Source organism: Macaca nemestrina, chromosome 3 (assembly GCF_043159975.1).
Source record: "Macaca nemestrina isolate mMacNem1 chromosome 3, mMacNem.hap1, whole genome shotgun sequence".
Classification (NCBI taxonomy): domain Eukaryota; kingdom Metazoa; phylum Chordata; class Mammalia; order Primates; family Cercopithecidae; genus Macaca; species Macaca nemestrina.
The window spans coordinates 48,779,862-48,802,300 of NC_092127.1; the positions used below are offsets into that span (position 1 = coordinate 48,779,862).

The window sequence follows — 22,439 nt, forward strand, 5'->3', positions numbered from 1 at the left end:
TTCTACAATACAGGTTTTTCTCAAGATCTGCAGTCCCAGAAACAAAATGTATTATTCCTAGGAGATAGAAAGAAAAAAAATGTATTATGAATCATGCATCATGCAAAAAATATCTGCCGAATATCTATCAATGGAGCGTTAAACCTTCGTTCTTAATCCTCAGAGGCCAGATGTGATGGAATCATTTTGGAGGTCCATCTTCTATTTATTTCAAGTAGACTTCATGACTTTAAGATAGATTTCAAACTAGATGAATAATTAGGCTAGGATGATTTCGTATTTTTCTTCATTGCAGACAACATTAAAAAGTTTGCCCAGGTATATATTTAGGGCCTCTCGCCATTACCCTAAAAAACTGCTCTAAATAATGAAGATTCTTATTTTTTAGAAATCAATGTCTAAACCTTAAGCCTATCAAGCGTTCTAGTTTTTAGCCACAGCAGAATGCTTTAACTTGCATTTCCTGAAGGATTCTCATACCCAACCTCAGGGTTCTTTGTTATTCCAGCTGATTACACAGTCGGGTCAGCTTGTTTTTCCTGCGCAACTCTGTAAATGGGGCCTGTCCAGAAAATCTACAGCCAAGCCATTCCTTTCTCTTCTGAGTGTCCTAACACAGTTTCTTCAAGCTGCTGGATAAACAGATTAGTTCCTTGTCAGGGTCATGACAAAGGAGCTTCATGCTATCTCACTTTAACAACAAGTTCTTAGACTTGAATTATTGCAGCACATATACTTACTTACTTGAGAAATGGAACTGCCATTTATAAACAACATTTGGAATTCAAACACGTTTCCTTTGGAGTCTCACAGGTTACTAAGAAGTGGTCCAGAAAAAGTGGCGTTTGCTCTGATATCGCTGAGAGGTAACTTGGACCCTTTTTTTCTGGGGTGAGAAGTGACAGAAGTGGCCACCTGCTTCCAGAAGTATTTTTACTGGATTGGAATCTTCAGATGATAGTGGTGAATTCAGTCCTGGCTTTAGGGATCCTCATAGTTTTAGTGACCAGAACCTGGAGCTGGAACACCTGTCCTCACTGCTTCTTTGTACATTTAGGAAAGCATTCAGAGAATATGGTGCATTTGTGCAGTAAATATAAATTTAAAAACATACTTTGACATTATTCTCCCCAGAAAGTATCTGTTGGGTCCAGACAGGAATCCATAGTTCAGTTCCTAAAGCTGCTGTTTACTGATGGTGTTTGTCTTTTTTCGTTTCTAAAATAGCATGTGATGATAATGGGTTCATATAATGATACACAGAGTTCTTCTGACTCTTGAGTGGTGCTCTCACCATGCTCTGTCCTTTACCAAGTCATCACACCAGGACCTTTACTTTTAGAGTTCCGGCTACACTGGTCATAGAATCCAGTCTTCTGAAACTTCTTAGGCTTGGATGTAGCCAGAAGAAACCTCCAAAACCTCTTTTGGCAGTACTGAAACAGCCACAAAGCACTGAGCACGCCGAAAGGCTTGAAGATCCTGGGACTTATGGTCCCAGTACCTCTCCTGTACATGGGAGTAGCGAGTGGCTGGTGATGACTCCAAAAGGCCAACCTTTTCATGTGACACAAGTATGGGAGGAAGGACAGGAGACAGAGGACAGAACAAAAACAGTATAAGCAGAAGCAATAGGTTTGGGGCTGGTGCTGGTAAAGGAAGATAGACATGTAGGCATTACCTACCTCATAGCGAGCAGTAGAGAAAAGAGCCAGTGGTGAGAACAATGTTGGAGGTGGATGGTGGGGATTATGAAAATGATGGACAGTGGGCAGTGTGGCACAGCAGATCCTGGGGCAGCAGAGGAGCCAACAGATGGGGAAACAATGATAGTAAACCTGAACTTCAGTGCAAGATTACTCAGATGACTATTTGAAGATGGGGTGGGAAAGATACATTAGCCATGTGGACCTTCATATAATGTCAGTGAAGGTTAGAGGTGCAAGCAGATGTTTAGTGAATGAGTGCATTCATATGGGCATATACCATTTCTGCTATGGAAGTGTGTGTGTGGTGGGGATGTACATATAGAAATGTGTGCATAAAGAAACCTTCATCCTTTCTTTATGCATAAAGCACACAGGCCAGGCACGGTGGCTCATGCCTGTAATCCCAGCACTTCAGGAGGCCAAGGCTGGCGGATTGCTTGAGGCCAGAAGTTTGAGACCTACTAAAAATATAAAAACAATTAGCGGGGTGTGGTGAGATGCACCAGTAGTCCTAGCTACTAGGGAGGCTGAGGTGATAGGATCTCCTGAGCCCCAGGAGGTTGAGGATGCAGTGAGCCAAGATCATGCCACTGTACTCTAGCCTGGGCAACAGAGCGTGACTCTGTCCCCCGCCAAAAAAAAAAAAAAAAAGGGAGGAAGGGGAGGGGAGGGAAGGGAAGGGAAGGGAGGGAGAAGGGAGGAGGAAGGGAGGGGGAAGGGAAGGGAGGACGGGGGAAGGGAAGGGGAAGGGGGAGGGAAGGGAAGAGAGGAAAGGGGAAGGGGAGGGTGGAAGGGGGAAGGGGAGGAAGGAGGAAGGGAAGAGAATGGTGAAGGGAAAGGAAAAGGGAGAAGGGAAGGGAAAAGGGAGAAGGGAAGGGAAAAGGGGGAAAGGGCGAAAGGGGGAAGGGAAGGGCAAAGGGGGAAAGGAGGAAGGGAAGGGGGAAGGGAAGGGAAGGGAAGGGAAGGGGGAAAGGAAGGGGGGAAGGAAGAAGGAAGGGAAGCTTTGAAAGCAGCGTGTGCAAAACTGATAGGTCTTGTGGCTGATGGGAGCTTTTCTATCCATGACAACCAAGGAATAGTGTTGGATTCCATGGGATTCTGAAAGTAAAGTACCTGGTGTGATAACTTGGTAAAGTGCAAAGCATAGTGAGGTATCAGTCAAGAGCCAGATTATCCTGGCTGAGCCAAGGCTCAGACTCTACAAAGCACATCTGTGATCAATGTAGGCAGGTACAGATGAGAGGCAAAACAGAGACGAATTATGCCTCCTGGGTCTGCAGAAGTCAGTCCTGTGGTTCCCAGGAATATCTCTGTCCTAAGGTGCAGTCCATCTGACAGTGCCAACAAGCACAGATGGAAGAGCCGGGTGGAGGATTCGTGGCTGGCCTTTATTCTGCACAGGGCTCTCTCTGTGTCTGCCGCATGTCACAGCTGGTGATGGTAATGACCTGGTTACAGACAAGGAAGCTCTCTGTATGTCTGAAAAAATGTTCCAATTAGTATTTAAAATTTTTAAGTTTAAAATATTTTAAAGCACTCAAACTCCAAAATGACTCATTCCCTAAATATTTCAAATAGGCCTTATACTTTGCATTTGAACAGTATTTTTACTGTCCACAATGTATCTACAGACATTAGCCCTTGTGATTTTCACAGTATTTCTCTGAGATGGGTAAAGGTGGTGGTGGTTGTTTTGTTGGAGTCTCTCTCTTTCCACAGGGTCTCACTCTGTTGCCCAGGCTGAAGTGCAGTGTCACCATCATGGCTCACGGCAGCCTCAAACTCTTGGGTTCAAACTGTCCTCCCACATCAGCCTCTGGTGTAGCTAGGAGCTACGGGTGTGTGCCACCACTCCCGGCTAATTTTTTCATTTTTTGTAGAGATGAGGGTCTCACTGTGTTCCCCAGGCTGGTCTCAAACTCCTGGCCTCAAGTGATCCCCTCACCTCCCAAAGCACTGGGATGAGAGGAGTGTGCCACTGCCCCCAGCCAGTTTTGTGTTTTTAACTGATCTCAATTTTACAGAATTTGAGACAGAGATTAAGCACCTGTCTAAAGTCACCCAGCTGACTGTTGGCAAAGGAGGAGGGGGTACCCGGGTGTCCTGATTTCAGAGTCTTGCCATGACATTGTAGGACAGTTATCCCACTACTTTTACACGTGGTAATCTATGGCCCTGAAAGAGCAAGTATGGAAAATACCCAAGAGGAGGAGCAATGTATTCTTCAGTGTTTTCACTGGACTCTTCTCCACTAAGAGACCTGCTTTTTTTTTTCTTTTAGACAGGGTCTCAATGTGTCACTGTCAAAGCTGGAGTACCATGGTGTGATCATGGCTCACTGCAACCTCAACTTCCTAGGTTCATGTGGACCTCTCACCTCCGCCTCCCAAGTAGCTGGAATACAGGCACACGCCACCACGTCTGACTAATTTTTCTTATTATTATTTGTAGAGACTGGGTCCCCCCATGTTACCCAGGCTGGTCTTGAACTCCTGGGCTCTAGTGATCCTCCTGCTTTAGCCTCCCGAAGTGCCAGGATTACAGGCATGAGCCAGTGCACTCAGCCGATACCTGCTTTTTATTCTTCACATAAGCATCCCTTGTAGGCAATTTTAATGTTTAGTCTCAAAGTAAAAGAAAGTAAATGTGGGTTTTGTTTTGCCTTTCCTCAGTGTATCTGAAATTTGTCATTCTCTCTCTCTCATGAATTTCTTTCTCTCATTCTCTCAGAGATTTTAGTTCTGCCACAGTTCTGAGTATAATTGCAGATACACTGTGTCTCCTGTCTTTCTTTGTCAAGAATCAGATTCTGAGATCTCACTGACAAAGAACAGAGAGAAAAGGCACTTTAAAGAAATCAAGTAAAATATAACTTGGAAATCGAAGGAGAATCCTGGTGAATCAATGGAATCACAAAATCCTTCTTTAGTTCTGGAATGAACAGTGCATACTATATATATATACACACACATATATATATGACACACATACACACACATATATATGATATATGGACAAATTATAAAAAGCCATTTTTCTATAAGATCATTAACAATCACTAGGGGAATTTAGTCCAGTATCTTTATACCCCCACCCTGATGGCATACCTGTTATGCCCTGCAGCTGTGAACAAAAACAGAGTAGTGATTACATATGCTGCAAAGCTGATTGTTTAAGTTTAGAGGTTGCCAGAAGAGGTATCTTAAATGCTTCTTATTATTGACCAAAATGTGGTGACTTGGTTGAGGCTACAAGGATGACCTCATCCCATTACATTTCAAGGCAACCGTGCTAATGAGAGCCAGGCTGCTATTCCCTAGTGATAGTCCATTTTCACATCTCATTCATAATTGAAGTGAGTGAGAGTAATTTTTTGGCCATTATAGAAGGTGGTTACATCAGTTCTCCAGTGGCATACCAAAGATCTCATATTGTTGCAGCTTAACAACTGTAACCTGGTATCATAAGATCTATGTTACTCTGTAAAGTGCAAATTCTAGAAGGGAGGAAAGGAGAGGGATGTGCTAAACTCTAGTCTAGAAAAGTGAATTTGAGAAGTGTTGCTGCCTTCTGATCTGAAACAGTGTCCTCAAAGCCTCTGCACTCACCTAATCAAACTTGATTATAACACAACTTGATTATAATATTACTCTTGCGTTTCCACATCCTTAAATGTCTTGTATGTGTGTCTCCTCTGGAGGAGAGAAAGCATTTAAAGGCAGAGCTCTTGGTCCAATAGTCTCCTTTGATGGTATAGACTATATTGACAAAGTGAGCCTGGTTTTTAAAATATCTTTGGCATGAAATCTGACATGAATTATTATTTTCATTTGTACAGGTGGTTCCAGGAAAGAAATCACTGAACACTGGGAATGGCTTGAGCAAAATCTCTTGCAGACACTCTCCATCTTTGAAAATGAGAATGATATCACCACATTCGTGAGAGGAAAAATACAGGTAGTGGGATAAAAGAAAAACCTTTTTAATTGGAAATAATTTCAAATTTATAGAAATGTTGTAAAAATAAGAATTGAATAAAACATACCTGTATCCCTTTACCCAAATTCACCTGATAACATTTTACACCATTTGCTTTGTTGTGTGTGTTTGCCTCCTTCAGTGTGTATTTTCTAAGAGGGCTATTCTTTTAGGGCTATTTCTAATAGGGCTATTCTTTTTTTTTTCTTTTATTGATACATGATATTTTACATATTTATGGGGTACATGTAAGTGTTTTTTACATCATAGAATGTGGAATGATCAAGTCAAAGTATTTGGGGTATTCATCATCTGGAGTATTTATTATTTCTATGTGTTGGTAACATTTCAAGTCCTCTCTTCTAGCTACTTTGAAATAGACAATATATTGTTGCTAACTATAGTCACCTAGTCACTATGAAACATTAGAACTTATTTCTTCTGTCTAACTGTAAGTTTGTACCATTCACCAGCCTCTTTGTTCCCCTTCCTACCTTCACAACCTTCCTAGCCTCTGGAATCTATCATTCTACTCTGTCTCCATGTGACCAAGTTTTTAAGCTCCCACATGTGAATGAGAACATGCAGGATGTTCTGTTAAATGACAACACTACATTTATCACCTGCAGTATTTAACATTATATGTACGTTTAACATTAATACTAGAATATTTGACACAGATTCTAATTTCATTAACTGGCCCACTTAATGCCCTTTATAGCCTTCCCTACTCCCACTCCAGTACAGGTTATAATCTAGGAAGACATTGCATTTAGTTTTCATTTTTTAGTCTCCTTCAGCCTGGAATATTTCCATAGCCTTTCCTTGTCTTGTATGACACTGAGGTTTTTAAAGTATAAAATTCTGTTTTTTTTACTAGAATGTTTTTGTTATGCATTTCATCAGATATCATGAATCAATTCAGATGTTGCATTCCTGGATGGAATACTGTATAGGTGATCCTGTGTCCTCCTCAAGGTATTATTTCTTGAGGCACATGACACTCATTTACCCCTCTTTGGCATTATAAGCCCAAGGTGTTATATCCAATTTCTCCACTGTAGAGTTACCAATTTTGACTTTGCAGATAATAAACAGTTTTCTGTAAGAAAATATTTTCAGGTCACACAAATATATCACTCCTTGTCAAAATTTCCCTCTTGATTTAGGATCGATCCATTGATGATTTTTCATCTGAACCAGTCTACTGTGATAGTTGACAAGATGGTAATTTTATAAAATAATGCTTGTCCAATTCCAGGCCTCTCCCACATTTACCATTTGGCAACTATTGTTCTACTATAAGTAAGAGCCTTCCCTCCATTTATTTATTATTTACTGATGACTGATATGGACTCATGGATTCCTATATTTTCCAGTTTTTTATGTTTCATTACTGGACTTAATTATTTTGGTGCTCACACTATCCCAGATTTAGAGGGAGCCCCTACAAATTGCCTCCTTTGTCCTTGTCATAGTCCCCATTTATTTATTTATTTATTGAGACAGAGTTTCGCTCTCGTTGCCCAGGCTAGAGTGCAGTGGTGCGATCTCTGCTCACTGCAACCTCTGCCTCCTGGGTTCAAGCGATTCCCCTGCCTCAGGAGATCAAGACTGCAGTGAGCCATGATTGCATCACTCACTCCAGCAACAGAGTGAGACTCTGTCTCAAAAAAAGAAAAAAAGAGCTGTAGGAAGAAACTAAAGTTTAGAAGAGACAATAGCCAGGAGAAATAAGTAAAACAAACAAGGACCAATTATGTCAAACAGGCATTTTCCTTTTTGTTTGTATTATACCAAAAATGTCAGATTTAATTCCCCTGAAACCAATTATGAGGAGTGATTTGCTATTAATGCAGTTATGTGTGAAAGAATGTCATTCATGTGCAAATGAATGGTTTAAGCTTTCACATATTGTCCAATAATCAAGGGAACCAACAAAGTTATTTGTTTTAAGACCTAATTAACTTTTATAAATTATAAATGTGATAGTTAACTACAGATGCAACCTTAATCCAAACAACTTATGTAGCATTTTGTGTATTTCTAACCAGACCCCCTTTTTCTTAACTATTTGTTTTATTTTTTTTATTAGAGACAGAGTCTCACTACGTTGCCCAGGCTGGTCTTGAACTCCTAGGCTCAAGCAATCCACCCACCTCAGCTTCCCAAAGTGATGGAATTACAGGCCTGAGCCACCATGCCTGGGCTCCCCACTTCTAATATGCATATTGTCATAATAGTAGTCTCATGTACATATAATTTTGTTCTCTTCTTTTTTTCTTGATCAGTATCTACAATATTGTTATATAATTTTTAGTTATTATTTCATAATTGACTTTACCATTTTTGTCTTTCTAGAAGTCACCTTAGCTTCTAGACTAGTGGATGGCAGGTACAAATAAAACTCCAGTTAATACTTTTGTTCGAACAGTATAACTTTACCCACAGGCTGTGTTTTTCCCCCTTTGGGATAGATTACAAAATTTGAATGAATGGGTTAAGTAGTTTAAGTATTTTTAATAGACCTTAGTAGATATTGTCAGTATATTAAAATCTCTGTGTGATTACACCGTTGCTTGCTTTCAGCATTTTGGTTGTTTAAATTGTTTTTCAAATATAATAGGTAGAAGTTAAGGCCTTAATGTTTTAGTTTTGTCTTTGGTTATTATGGGGTTGAATAGTTTTTCATGTTTGCTAAGTTAAATTTCTCCTCTCTGTAAATTACCTATCAATGTTCTTTTGCATATTTAAATTTGTATTGAATATCTGATATAATAGGATTTTCCAAAGTCATAAGAAGCTGTTGCCTAGAACTGGAATGACCTATTTTATATTATGTGAAACCTGTAGAAAGACCTGTAGAACCTGGGAAGGAGCTATTCTATCCTTTGTTCCATATTCTAGTCTACCTGGCTAAAAAATTATAGCCAACTAAGAAAAGGTTCTACATTCTGGATTATTTTCTTTCTTAGAGTTGAGAAAGTTGGGATATTAGCCTTGTGGAGACTATTAGCCTCACTGTTGAAATGAGCTGGCAAGGCCTTGTCTGTTGATACTAGTATATTAGACCCTGGAGTGTTTCTGAGTGATGGTTCTTGGCTGTATTTACTCATATATAAAAGCATTTTCTCTTTAAAATTTCGATGAGCGGGCTGGGCGCGGTGGCTCTTGCCTGTAATCCTAGCATTTTTAGGAGGCCACGGTGGGCAGATCACCTGAGGTCAGGAGTTCGAGACCAGCCTGACCAACATGCAGAAACCCCATCTCTACTAAAAATACAAAAAAAATTAGCCAGGCGTGGTGGTGCATGCCCATAATCCTAGGTACTCGGGAGGCTGAGGCAGGAGAATCGCTTGAACCCAGGAGGCGAGGAGGTGGAGGTTGCAGTGAGCTGAGATCAAGCTATTGCCCTCTAGCCTGGGCAACAAGGGCAAAACTCCATCTCAAAAAAAAAAAAAAAAAAAAAAAAATTCAGTGAGCATTCTAGAAATGTGGTATTAATAGATCTTTAGATAGCATAGTTCTGCTCAAAATGTGTAGCTTTCATTTGGTTTGTTATGTGTCACTCATTCTCAAATTCTGCTCATTTTGACTTTAGATAAGAGTGCTACTGCAGCGACCCAGGAGAATAGCATGTTAGCCCTCTTGAGGGTTTGCAGGCTTACCCTGAGTTGTTAGCCTTTGATGATTCCCTGGAGGCCCAGCTGCTGCTTTCTGTTAGCGGGTTCTCATTCAGTTATTTTTATGTACTCATTCATTTATTTAATCTTTCATTCGTAGATGTTTTTTGATCCTTCTCTAAAGGCACTGACAACTTTGAAATGTCACATAGGCCATTGGTGTGTTTGCCAACTGCGAAGGGCATTTTTCATCCCTCTTCCCTTCTGAGTTGACTTCTCCTTCCCACCCACAGGTCCCATGCCCTCATGCTGCCTTCGGTTGTCTGAATTTCTTAAAGTAACACTACCGATGCCTGTTTGTCCCTAGAATAGTCAGGGTCCAAAATTGAGCTCCCTCCTGGCCTTCATTGAGCTTAATGTCTTTGTTCTCTTGGTGGAGTGATATCAATAGTAATTAGAGGAAAATATCCTTATTTTAGATATTTTTCCAGGGAAACACACTGCTACTTCTATTGCTATCCTTAATGCCCTCCAGTATGACCGAGGAACAGAAGTTAGCAACTTGGTACCTAATTTCTCAGGCATTGCTAACTCCAAAACAATTTTAGATTTAGAAATCTACGACGCTGGATTATACAATAAAGACTAAGATATGGCCCCTTAAGGTATCTTTTAATTTGGAAAAACAACATGGATTCATTTAATAATTTTGAACATCTTTTAGGTGCTAGATATTGGTGATTAAAATGATCAAGACACTCTTTTTATCTCTGGAATTCATATTTAGTGGTAGAAGGACACATAAACACGCTATTTTTCTGCCAGCATGTAAATTAAGACAGCATAGACGTGAGAATGCTTAGAACCCATTTGGAATTGGGCTGGTTTCACAGGGAAGGTGGTATTTATGCTGGACCTGGAAAGGTTGACTTGGGAAGGTTGAGAGCAGATTTTATGGGTTAAGATTCAGTGCAGACTTCTTTTCTCTTTCACTGAGAGCCTGTGGAAGATTTTAAGGTGGGAATGCTATAGTCAGATCTCTGTTTCAGAAAAGTGGCCATATGAAGTAAATTAGAGTGTGGAGAGTATTGTCAGGATGCCATTTGAGAAGCTATTATATAGTAATTCCTGGACTGTGTAGAGGGACTTTGGGATGGTTTTCTTTTTTTTTTTTTTTTTTTTTTTTGAGACGGAGTCTCGCTTTGTCGCCCAGGCTGGAGTGCAGTGGCCGGATCTCAGCTCACTGCAAGCTCCGCCTCCCGGGTTTACGCTATTCTCCTGCCTCAGCCTCCCGAGTAGCTGGGACTACAGGCGCCCACCACCTCGCCCGGCTATTTTTTTGTATTTTTTTTTAGTAGAGACGGGGTTTCACCATATTAGCCAGGATGGTCTCGATCTCCTGACCTCGTGATCCGCCCGTCTTGGCCTCCCAAAGTGCTGGGATTACAGGCTTGAGCCACCGCGCCCGGCCGGGATGGTTTTCTTAGAATAGGATGAAGACTTGTCTTGGGGCTGTGCTTGCATAGTAAGCCCACCATTTGCTGTTACAGTTGTTGTTTACTAAGTAAACAACATGTTTGCTAAGTAAAATTTCTCCTTTCTGTAAATTACCCGTCAATGTTCTTTTGCATATTTAAATTTGTATTGAACATCTGATATAATAGGATTTTCCAAAGTCATAAGAAGCTGTTGCCTAGAACTGGAATGACTTATTTTATATTATGTGAAACCTGTAGAAAGACCTGTAGAACCTGGGAACGAGCTATTCTATCCTTTTTTTTTTTTTTTTTTTGAGACGGAGTCTCGCTCTGTCACCCAGTCTGGAGTGCAGTGGCCGGATCTCAGCTCACTGCAAGCTCCGCCTCCTGGGTTCACGCCATTCTCCTGCCTCAGCCTCCCGAGTAGCTGGGACTACAGGCGCCGGCCACCTCACCCGGCTAGTTTTTTGTATTTTTTAGTAGAGACAGGGTTTCACCATGTTAGTCAGGATGGTCTCGATCTCCTGACCTCGTGATCCACCCGTCTCGGCCTCCCAAAGTGCTGGGATTACAGGCTTGAGCCACCGCGCCCGGCCTATTCTATCCTTTTAACTAAAATTGAGCAGTGACAGAGATTACAGAAGACTGAAGCCCTTTCTCCTGCCATCCACTCGGCAGCATCACAACTACTAGCAACAGGGTAAAAGGTCTGCAGTGGAAATAAGACTCAGGAAATGATTTCAATACATAATGCAGAGAGAAGCAACATCATGTGGGGGGAAAAGAATGATAGTTGAGAAAAGGCTCACAGGAGACTTTGGGACTTGGTAGGATTCATAAAACAGAACAGTCTGATTCCAGATTTTAGGCATGTAGAATGGGAGGACCACAGGCATGAAGGTGGGAAAGTACAGAAATGACATGTTCAGGCCCCAAGGGTGCCTCAGGCTGGCTGGAGCACAGTTCCTAATGGGACATTTGGGTCAGATGTAGTACAATGAGAAAAAGTTGCAGCATTGGTTGGATCCAAAAATGTACATGGATTTAGGCTACTCTGGGCACATTGCCTGTGGGTTACTCTGCTTCACAAGGAGCAGCCAGTCTGCAATAAAAATTAAAATTAAAACATTAAAACAAACAAAGTGTAATGACCTAGATTTTCGGACTTTATACTGGTTGTGGTTGGAAACCGCTCAGGATTTTGGTGGTCAAATCCATTTTAGGAAGACAAATTTTTAGGGAGCATCAAGGATGCACTAGAAGCTTTAAGAGCCGAAAAGCAGGAATTCTAGGTATGAGGAGGCAATTGCAATTTTCTGTCCTTAGGCTACAGAGGGCTTAGTCATGTCAATGAGAATCTGAGAAGTTGGCCGAGGCTACACAGCTACAGAGTGATGCAGTGGGAACACGAACCCAAGATTTACATGCTCTAAAGATCATGCATTTTCAGTTCTACCTTGAGATCAGAGAAAATGAAGATGAGGCGGGAGGGATTTGAGGATTACAAAGTCAAAGGTGGATTTCAAGGGAATATTTTCTGTCAAGATATATGTAGAAGCCAATTTTCAGGGAATTACAGACGAACTAGGTAACAGTGAAATGGCTTCTCAAGTTATTATAATGATTGAATGGTAGATTAACCTGGTCACTTGCTAGGCAGATGTTTCATTTCCTGTCTAACTGTCCAAAAATTCTGTGTCTAATATAATTTTTGCTCTCATATCTACCCCTTTTCTGCTCAGATGATTACTTGTTTTTCCGTATAGGCTCCCCAGTGTTATTCATGGCCCTGAGACAGTGAGTGTGGAGCTGAGTGTCAGTTAGTGACGTGTTTGGTCTTTCTTTCCTCGCTTGCTCATTCATGATGAATTTTTATCGATCTTGGAGAAAGGCAGAAGTTGACTTTTGAGACAACTCTACCATAATAAGCTCAGTAAAAACACTAGGACTAGCAAAATCTTTGTATCTCTTCATTTGTAAAGTAAAACTATAGGCTTCATTCCTAGTAAACTTAACAAAATTAGCACCAATAAAAGTATAATAAAATCTATATTATGTGAAAATATTTTAGTACACAAATACTACTTGTTAATTGGCTTAGAATTTGGGGGTTGCCATTGAAGAGCATTCCTCATTTTTTTTTTAATTCTAGCCTTAGAAATGTTTTCTTCTGGAATATGTACATCTCTAGTCGTATTAATACCCGTTGTGTGCTTTGTGTTTTGTCCCTTATTAGGGCATCATTGCAGAATACAACAAAATCAATGATGTAAAGGAAGATGATGACACGGAGAAGTTTAAAGAAGCCATTGTGAAATTTCACAGGCTGTTTGGGATGCCGGAGGAAGAGAAACTTGTCAACTATTACTCTTGCAGCTACTGGAAGGGGAAGGTCCCCCGTCAGGGCTGGATGTACCTCAGCATTAACCACCTTTGCTTTTATTCTTTTCTTATGGGAAGGGAAGGTAAGTCATCTCAAATTTCAGTAGGAAACTTTGGAAAGTCTACTGAGGTTTGCCCTGAACTCATAAACTGCATCAAAATATCAGAAATAAATCTATAGTTATAACTAAGTCAATACTAATTTTTTTTTACTACTTAAGTGAATTTAATTATTTTTCAGTTCAAAATGGTCACTAAGTAATAAAGATTCACTAAAGGTGTAATTAATTAAGTAGACCTGGATTAAATCTATAATTCTGACCTCAGAATTCACATGGCTCAGATTTACCTCTTAAACAAGCAAAACAAATATGGTATTATAAATTCAAAGGAGTTCAGTGGGATGGGGGAGTGGGGTTGTGAGACTGTAGTATCTTGAAAGGATTTTCAGGAATCAGATGTTGACCCAGGTTTGTTCCTTGTGCTCAGCAAAACTGGTCATCCGGTGGGTAGACATCACTCAACTCGAGAAGAATGCCACCCTGCTTCTGCCTGATGTGATCAAAGTGAGCACACGGTCCAGTGAGCATTTCTTCTCTGTATTCCTCAACATCAACGAGACCTTCAAGTTAATGGAGCAGCTCGCCAACATAGCCATGAGGCAACTCTTAGACAACGAGGGATTTGAACAAGATAGATCCCTGCCCAAACTCAAAAGGAAATCTCCTAAAAAAGTGTCTGCTCTAAAACGGTGTGTGATGGAGACCTTGAGTCTTCCAGACTTTAGAAATGAGAAACTCACCCATTCGTTTATTCAGTGTAACCTTTTCTGATCAACTTCAAGGGTTCTGAACACTTTTCTGTGTATAGATACAAAACTAAAAAAGACTAGCTGAGGTGCTCCAGTTCAGAAAGTGAGACAGACATGACCTGCTCCAACACAAGGCAGCAGGCACTCTTCTGGTCCTATGAACAGAGTGCTGTGGGTGTACACACGGGGAGTGTTAGCCTCAGCCCAGGTGGGGAAGAGTGTGTAAGAAAAGCCTCTCACTGGAGGGTGCTTTGAGCTGGGCTCTGAAGAGGTGATAGAAGTTACCTGTGCAGGTACATATCCATACCTGGATATTTCAGCCAGAGGGAAGATGATGATGGGGGAAGCACAAGGGAAAACACAGAGCGAAGTAACTTTGTCACATGGCTAGGAGGTGGCAGGGCATGGGATGAGGAGAGGCTGCAGAGAAGCCTCAAAGTCTGAATGTGAGAGCAGAGCTAGAGAGAGGGTGATAGAAAGTTGATGCCCTGTGTGCCTGGAATTACCCTTCGTCAACACAGGGAATGAGAGAAGGAAGAGCATGTCCAAGGGATACTATAGGTCAGTTTTGATTATGTTGAATTGAGGTGCCTGTAGCTCATCTAATTGGAGATCAGTCCAGTAAGATATACGAAATTGGAAATCATTGATGTACATTTGGTAGTTGAAATCTGACCAGAGTTCTTTGTAATTAAGATGTCCTTGGTGATTTGAGACATGTTTCAAAAGAGCAGTGTAAGATAGATGCTGCTACTGCAGCGGATCAAATAAAAAAAGACAAGGAAGGGGAATTACGCAAATACAGACTTCTTTTTCAAGAAATTCAGTGGTAAAGGAGGGGAGGATTGCTTTTTTTTTAGAATGAAAAAGATTGGACATAGAATCAAATGAAGGAGGCAGATGAGAAGAGTATTTTGGTGAGGGTAGGTGTGGGGACAGGAAGGGACATAGAGATAAAGCTGTAAGAAAATTGATAATTTAAAAAGTGATATTTTGTAGAGAAAGCATGGAAAGGATGTTTGTGTGTCCTGATATACTACCTCTTCCTTTGGAACAGAGAGGAAGTAACAGTAGGTGAGGATGGAGGTGATTTTGGAGACAGAAGGGAGGGAATTGGAGGGAGCTTCTGCATCATGGCCCTTTGCTCTATGAAGTCAGAAAGTAGACCATCAAGAGCCTGATGTCAGGTAGAAACTTGAGGGGAGAGGTTTAAATAACTGACTTGATAAGCAAGAACAAAGAACTCATTAGAGACAAGATACTAGTTAACAGAAGACCCAGCTAAGGTCAGAAGCCATAGTTGCCCAAGGTGAGTTGTTTCTGTGTCTTTTCATGCAGTTTTGTTATTGATCTGGGGTGAACAGTGAGGCCCGGTGGATTCATATGGCTGGTTTGCATCCCCGACAAAGTGCTTGGATAAGAGGAAATGCAGTGACCTCTTTAGAATGTATTGCATTTCTTTAGAAAGAGGAGGAGTTTCCTGTTGAGGCTTATTTTTGCTATGTTTGTTTAACATTTACAGACATTGATGGTAAGTGACTATGCAAGGGGCTGAAATATGGTAAGATAATTTTACGATGCTTTTGGGTCATTAGGTTGGGGTTAACTCCAGTATAAAGAAAGCTGAGAAGGTGGGGATGAGCCTAGCAAGATTGAGTAGGGGAATAATGGGCTGGGGGAACTTCCACTGCTGCATAATTTAGAAGGTATGGAAACATTTTTCTTATGTGAATAATAATTATTGCTTTCTAGTGATCTTGATGCCAGGGCAAAGAGTGAGAGATACCGTGCACTTTTCCGGCTTCCCAAAGATGAAAAATTAGATGGCCACACAGACTGCACCCTCTGGACTCCATTTAACAAAATGCACATTTTGGGGCAGATGTTTGTGTCCACAAATTACATCTGTTTTACCAGCAAGGAGGAGAACTTATGTAGCCTCATTATCCCTCTCCGTGAGGTAAGTATCTGATAAAAATTGATATTTTAAGTTTCATTTGTAATACTTTTCTGGGTGAACCAGGAGTAATTTTCCACCAACAATTGGTTGGCTTTTGAACACAGGAGAATGTTCGTGTGTCTTTGGTGGCAGCTGCACTCTTTATCATTTGTTGTCACTGCTGTGACTCTGGGACCTATGAGATCTCTTCTTCCAGAAGCAGCGTGGAGTTTTTTAATGTAGGTTTTGCTTTTATTTTATTTTATTAGAGACAGTCTCACTCTGTCACCCAGGCTGGAGAGCAGTGGCATGATCTCAGCTCACTGCAACCTCCACCCCCCAGGTTCAAGTGATTCTCCTGCCTCAGCCTCCTGAGTAGCTGGAATTGCAGGCACCTGCCACCATGCCCAGCTAATTTTTGTATTTTTAGTAGAGACAGAGTTTCACCATGTTGGACAGGCTGGTCTCAAACCCCTGGCCTCAGGTGATCCACCCACCTTGGCCTCCCAAAGTGCTGGGATTACAAACATGAGCCACTGTGCCTGGCCTAAATGTAGGTTTTATTACAATTCAGACTTGATGAGGTCAGCAATCAGGGGGTGAGTGCTGTAGAAATAGCTTGTTTTATACACAGATCCCGAGAGGCAAGGGCATGCCACACTATGTGCTGGGCCACACGTGGAAGCACCATGGTCAGAGGAGGCAAGAGGGAAAGAAAATGTGGGCAAGATCCTTTATGGGATTTCAAGGGAAGAAATGGGCCACACCGAGTAAACAGGCTTAGGCTTGGATAGTTGGAACGATTTTGGTGGGCTCTGGGGCATAGGGGATGTCCCTAATTGTCCCTGGGTTAAAAAGGGCAGGGAAATAGTAGTCTTGAGTGTGAGCATTCAGTAAAGGAAGTGGTTGAGGTGTGGGCTCCAGGTTGGTTGATTTGCTTTGAAAGCAATTTTCTAGAAATTGGCTAGCTCTGGGAAGGGTAATCCCTCCATGGTCAGCAAGGCTCCCAAGATATCAAAGCATCAAATATAGAAACTAGGAAACGTGTTTACTGTACCTGGCTCACAGTCTGAGGGCGCCCTGGTCTAAAGGAGACAGTCTAGGTTGTGAGTCAGAAAGCCATATGTTTGTTCGGCTCTGCTCCGCTGATTTCCTGTGTTAGAACCATCGTGCTGCTGCTCACAATGGTAGCTCCCTGAGTCCATCCCAGGTCTTCTGAATCTGTATCTCTGCAAGCTTTAATAAATTTACAGGCCAATTCTTATGCACAGTAAAGTCTAAGAAACATTATTATCATTCTGGGGTGGAGGTGGGTTCCATCCTAACTCCAGGATGATAGCTTACTCTGGTACTTGTCTGGAAGCTTTGCCATGAGGCTTGCAGTTGACAAAGACCCCAGGTTAGGCTATCAGAGAAAGGACAATGCAGGGGCCAGCAGCCCTGCAGTTTCTAACCTGACCTCTTCCAACCTACCTTGGTCCTTTAGGGAAGCTAAGGTGGCCGGAAGCTTTGGATATTTGATCAGGATTGTCCCCTTGCTAACATCCCTTTAGCAAAGGATTCAGGTTTCTCTCTGCCTTCTTTTTCTTTTTCTTTTTTTTAATGAGGTGTAGTTTCTTCTTATTTTCTTGTTTTAAGAGTAATATGTCTTCATCCCAGAATTTGTAAAAGTAAAGACAAATAAAAAGAAAAAAGTCCCCCCTAGTTTCACTATTCAGAGAAGACCACTGTTAACATTCTATTACACAGCTTTCTAGTTTTTTCTCTGCATTGCTGTGTATATGTCATTTACGTAATTTAGAGGTAAAACTTTATAGGGAATTTTTATTTTTACTTATTTCCTTTAACATTGAGTATATCTTAAAGTGTCCTTCAAATCATTAAATATTCTTCTATAGGCCAGATGTGATGGCTCATACCTGTAATCCCAGAACTTTGAGAAGCCGGGGCAGGAGGAATGCTTGAGGCCGGGAGTTCAAAGACCAGCCTAGGCAACATAGCAAGGTCCCATCTCTACAAAAAATTAAAACTTTTAAAAAAGTAGCTGGGGATGGTGTATGCCTGTAATCTCAGCTACTCATAGGACTAAGGCAGGAGGCTCATTTGAGCCTAGGAGTTGTCTAGTCTGTGTAATAGAGCAAGGCCCCCTATCTCTTAAAAAAATTACATTGTAGAAGAATATATATACATACAAATATTTATATATTTATATAAAAATGTATATATATATTTAATCTTTTATTTTTTAGAGATAAGGTCTTGCTCTGTCACCCAGGCTGGAATGCAGTACTTGGATCATAGCTCACTGTGATCTCAAACTCCTGGGCTCAAGTGTTCCTCCCACTTCAGCCTCCCAAGTAGCTAGGACTATAGGCACACATCACCATCCCCAGCTACTTCTGAATGAATACATAATTTATTCATTCAGTTACTTATGATTGGACCTTTTCGTTGCTTCTAGTTTTCTCCCAAACATAGATATAATTTTCCTTAAGTTATAAATTGCAAACAGAAGTCAAACTGTGAATCAGAAAGAATGAAAAATGTTAGGCAACTGACAAATCTAGTTCTCCTTATCATAAGGTCAACTAACTGGAGTTATAACACATTTGAGGCCAAGATATGTTGTGGGTAAATTCTGACAGGAAAAATGTAACAGTTTTACATTTGACTGTGAAATGTATTTTGTAAGTTTTTCTACCAAATTTACCTTCTTTTTTTGTTTGTTTGAGATGGAGTCTCACTCTGTCGCCCAGGCTGGAGTGCAAGCGCAATCTTGGCTCACTGCAAGCTCTGCCTCCAGGGTTCACGCCATTCTCCTGCCACAGCCTCCCAAGTAGCTGGGACTACAGGCACCTGCCACCACGCCCGGTTAATTTTTTGTATTTTTAGTAGAGACGGGGTTTTTCACCATGTTAGCCAGGATGGTCTCGATCTCCTGACCTTGTGATCCGCCCACCTCAGCCTCCCAAAGTGCTGGGACTACAGGCGTGAGCCACCGCGCCTGGCCCAAATTTACCTTCTTAGTAGTTTTTGCTATAGGATGTTACTAAACATAATTTTCTTCACCTAATTCTGAATGTAATTTTCTTCATCAAGTGCTACCCAAATGTAGTAAAGCAGCATTACCTGTACTGGCTAGGGAAACCAATTCTGGGATTAAGAATACCATGAATGTGCTATTTATGACCTGAATGAGTCATCACTCTAAGTTTATCCAAAGGGAAATGAGGAGCAGAAAGGGTCTGGAAGCCGCTATGAAGACATCTGCTGTCCTGCTGGTCCTTCTGGTCACCACCCCCAGGGTGTTGGAGCCAGCTTGCTCTGTTTACGTTTTAGTGTGATTTAGAATACACTGGTGAAATCTTGGAGGAATTGAGAGAATGGTGATTAATATTCTCACCCTCTCTTCTGCTTGCTAGTTTTCTCTAGTAGAGCCGAGATAATAATAAATATGACTATATTTCAGGGTAAATCAGAAGAGAGGCAATCTGCAGAGGTAGAATTTAGAAATCAAGCTTGTTGTGGTTGGAAGACGCAGCTTTAAAGAAGCACTCAGTGAGACAGCAGTGCCTTTTCTTTGAACTGATGACTCTGAGATGTATTAATGGTAGAGCCCCACCCCAACTAACGGAAGAAGCAAAAGACTTAATGTAATTTTTATTACCTTTAGGTAACAATAGTGTCAGAAGAGCAATGGGGGCGTCTCCACCATCCACGTGGGGTCTGAGTGGAGAGTGCCCTCCACGTGAGCTGGGTACCTTTCAGAATCAAGTCAGGCTGCTTGACATCCCTGGGAACATTACATCCTACACGGAATGTCCACTTTTAGGATTGTGTAGACCGAGAATTGTTTCACTTAATTTTTTTAAATAAATCAGCTGAAATATTGACTGAAGGTTTTTGTTTTGTTTTGTTTTTTTGAGACAGTCTCGCTCTGTCGCCCAGGCTGGAGTGCAGTGGCGCAATCTCAGCTCACTGCAAGCTCCGCCTCCCGGGTTCACGCCATTCTCCTGCCTCAGCCTCCCGAGTGGCTGGGACTACAGGCACCTGCCACCACGCCCGGCTAATTTTTTTGTATTTTTAGTAGAGACAGGGTTTCACCATGTTAGCCAGGATGGTCTCAATCTTCTGACCTCATGATCCACCCGCCTCAGCCTCCCAAAATGCTGGGATTACAGGCATGAGCCACTGCGCCCCGCCAGCTGGAGGTTTTTAACATACATTCTACATACTGATTTTAGGTAGACCCAGTCAACAGATGCTAAGCATTTATCCAGGATCATGTTGCTATAGATTTTGAAGAAATTACTGAGCCAGCAAGAGAAGGAATTTTTTTTTTTTTTTTTGATACAGGGTCTCACACAGTCATCCAAGCTGGAGTGCAGTGGCACAATCTTGGCTCACTGCAGCCTCCTCTTCCACCTCCTGGGATCAAACGATTCTCCTGCCTCAGCCAGCTGAGTAGCTGGAATTACGGGCATGTGCCACCACTCATGGCTAATTTTTGTATTTTTAGTAGAGACGGGATTTCATCATGTTGGCCAGGCTGGTCTTGAACTCCTCAGCTCAAGTGATCTGACCACTTAGGCCTCCCAAAGTGCTGGGATTACAGGCGTGAGCCACGTGTCCGGCCTTTGTTTTCATTCAAAAATTACTCTCTGGTATTCCATATTAAACATCAAGACTTGATTAAGTTGCAGTCTTTTATGACTCAAATTGGTCATGAAAATATGTCTCATTGTATTGTAGAACACTCGGATGTAACTGTTCTCCTTTCCTGGTGGCGGGGAGCTTTTATGATAGAGTTCTGCCAGAATTCATTTATCAGTGAGAAACATTTTGTAAGCCGTGTGAGCATTTATGTGTTTTATGTGGGAGCTTTGTTGTTGCTGTATACATGCTCCAGCTAGACGAAGGAATTTTTCACTTTGACTTTATCAAGATTCACATAGCTATCTGCGTTTTAGACACATAATTTAACCTTTCATCTCCTTGGCATTTTCCATTTATCCCAGACACCTCATGACCAAAAGAGCTGGTAAAAATTTGATGTGAGAAGAGGGGCTTTTGTGGATTTTTAAAAAATGAGTATTCTTTAATACATGCCTTAAGTGTTATGGGAAAATTATTTTCATGAAAAGGAGGTATTTCCCTCTGTTATCTAGCATTTTTTTCATTAGAAAGAAAATCCTTATGTACAACTTCAGGTGTCTCAGAAGATTCCTTTAATATATATTTTAATATTCTATAATGTATGTTTAATATATAATGTATATTATATGTCATATATTAATATGTATATTTAATATAGATATTAAGGGAATCTTGTATATACTCTAACATATATATTCTGAAAACAGAAGTCAGATGCTACACTTTTTCCCTCTATGGACCCCAAGCAGACCTGTTTTTTAAGGCATGCAAGAGTTTTTAGACAACTTCAACAGGTTACTTAGTCTTCAGTAGGGAAAACGTTTCTAAAGTTGTGCTTTGGAGGAAAAATATTTCACATGAAAATGCTGATGAACAGCTTAAAATTTAACCTGTCTAGACTGCTTGCAGGCAGAAATGAAGAAGGGGAAAAAAATCTTAGCTTTAAGTATATTGTCAGAGCTGCTGCAAGTAAACCATTTTTCTAGTGCTTGTCTTGAGATTTGTTTTCTAATGTGCTAAAAAGTTTTAATGCATTTATCCCAGTTTCCAGTTGATGAAAATCCTATTATAAATCACCCATATATATGTCTTCAGTTTAGAGCCGAAACAGATGTCTTCCTTTCCTTTCATTTCCCCAATGTGGTAGGCACACACATGTGCACATGCGCACACACACGGTCTGGTAGTTCAGATAGGGTTGCAATTAAGCTGTTTACATTCTTTACATGTCTGTTCAGAACAGAACCTTTAAAACTTTGCAGTGGTCAAAGGTGAAGGATGAAAAGCCCTGGAGTCTAAATGAAACATTTGAAGGATTGGTGGTGTTTTGAAAACCATTCCAACATTAAGCTTGGCAAAAGGAACCAGTATCCTCGGTTGTTTTCTGTCTCTTATGGCTGATGAAGCAGCTAGGAGCCTTCTCTCTTATAGCTCCATGAAATTTTAATGAAAATCAAATAATTCCTTTATAGCAAGGTTTCTCAACCTGGGAGCTATTGACATTTTGGGACAGGCTTTCTCTGGGGTGGAGTGGGATGGCAGGGGCTGTCCTGCGTACCGTAGGATGGGGGTGGAGTGGGATGGCAGGGGCTGTCCTGCCTACCGTAGGATGGGGGTGGAGTGGGATGGCAGGGGCTGTCCTATGTACTGTAGGATGTTTAGCAGCATCCCTGGGACTCTACTACCAGATGCCAGTAGTTTCCCTCCACTTGTGACAACCCAGAATGCCTCCAGATGTTGTCAGATGTCTCCTGAGAGGAAAAGAGTCCCAGTTTTGAACCACTGATTTGGAAAAGCCAGCAAGACAATTCCAGCTTCTACTATAAGCTCCAGTTTGATTGTTTTGAACTGTTTTATTTTACT

The 22,439-nt window shown here is 41.3% G+C and overlaps 1 protein-coding gene across 2 annotated transcripts in view; it reads left to right on the top strand.

The window, feature by feature from the left end:
• Positions 1–22,439, top strand: part of LOC105493286 (TBC1 domain family member 9) — a 138,003-nt gene that overhangs the window by 65,041 nt on the left and 50,523 nt on the right. For both annotated transcript variants that reach the window (XM_011760824.2, XM_011760825.2), the window contains exons 3-6: positions 5,548–5,666; positions 13,025–13,253; positions 13,660–13,921; positions 15,734–15,941. In XM_011760824.2, coding sequence (XP_011759126.1) covers positions 5,548–5,666; positions 13,025–13,253; positions 13,660–13,921; positions 15,734–15,941 — 818 coding nt within the window. The remainder of the gene's footprint in view (positions 1–5,547; positions 5,667–13,024; positions 13,254–13,659; positions 13,922–15,733; positions 15,942–22,439) is intronic.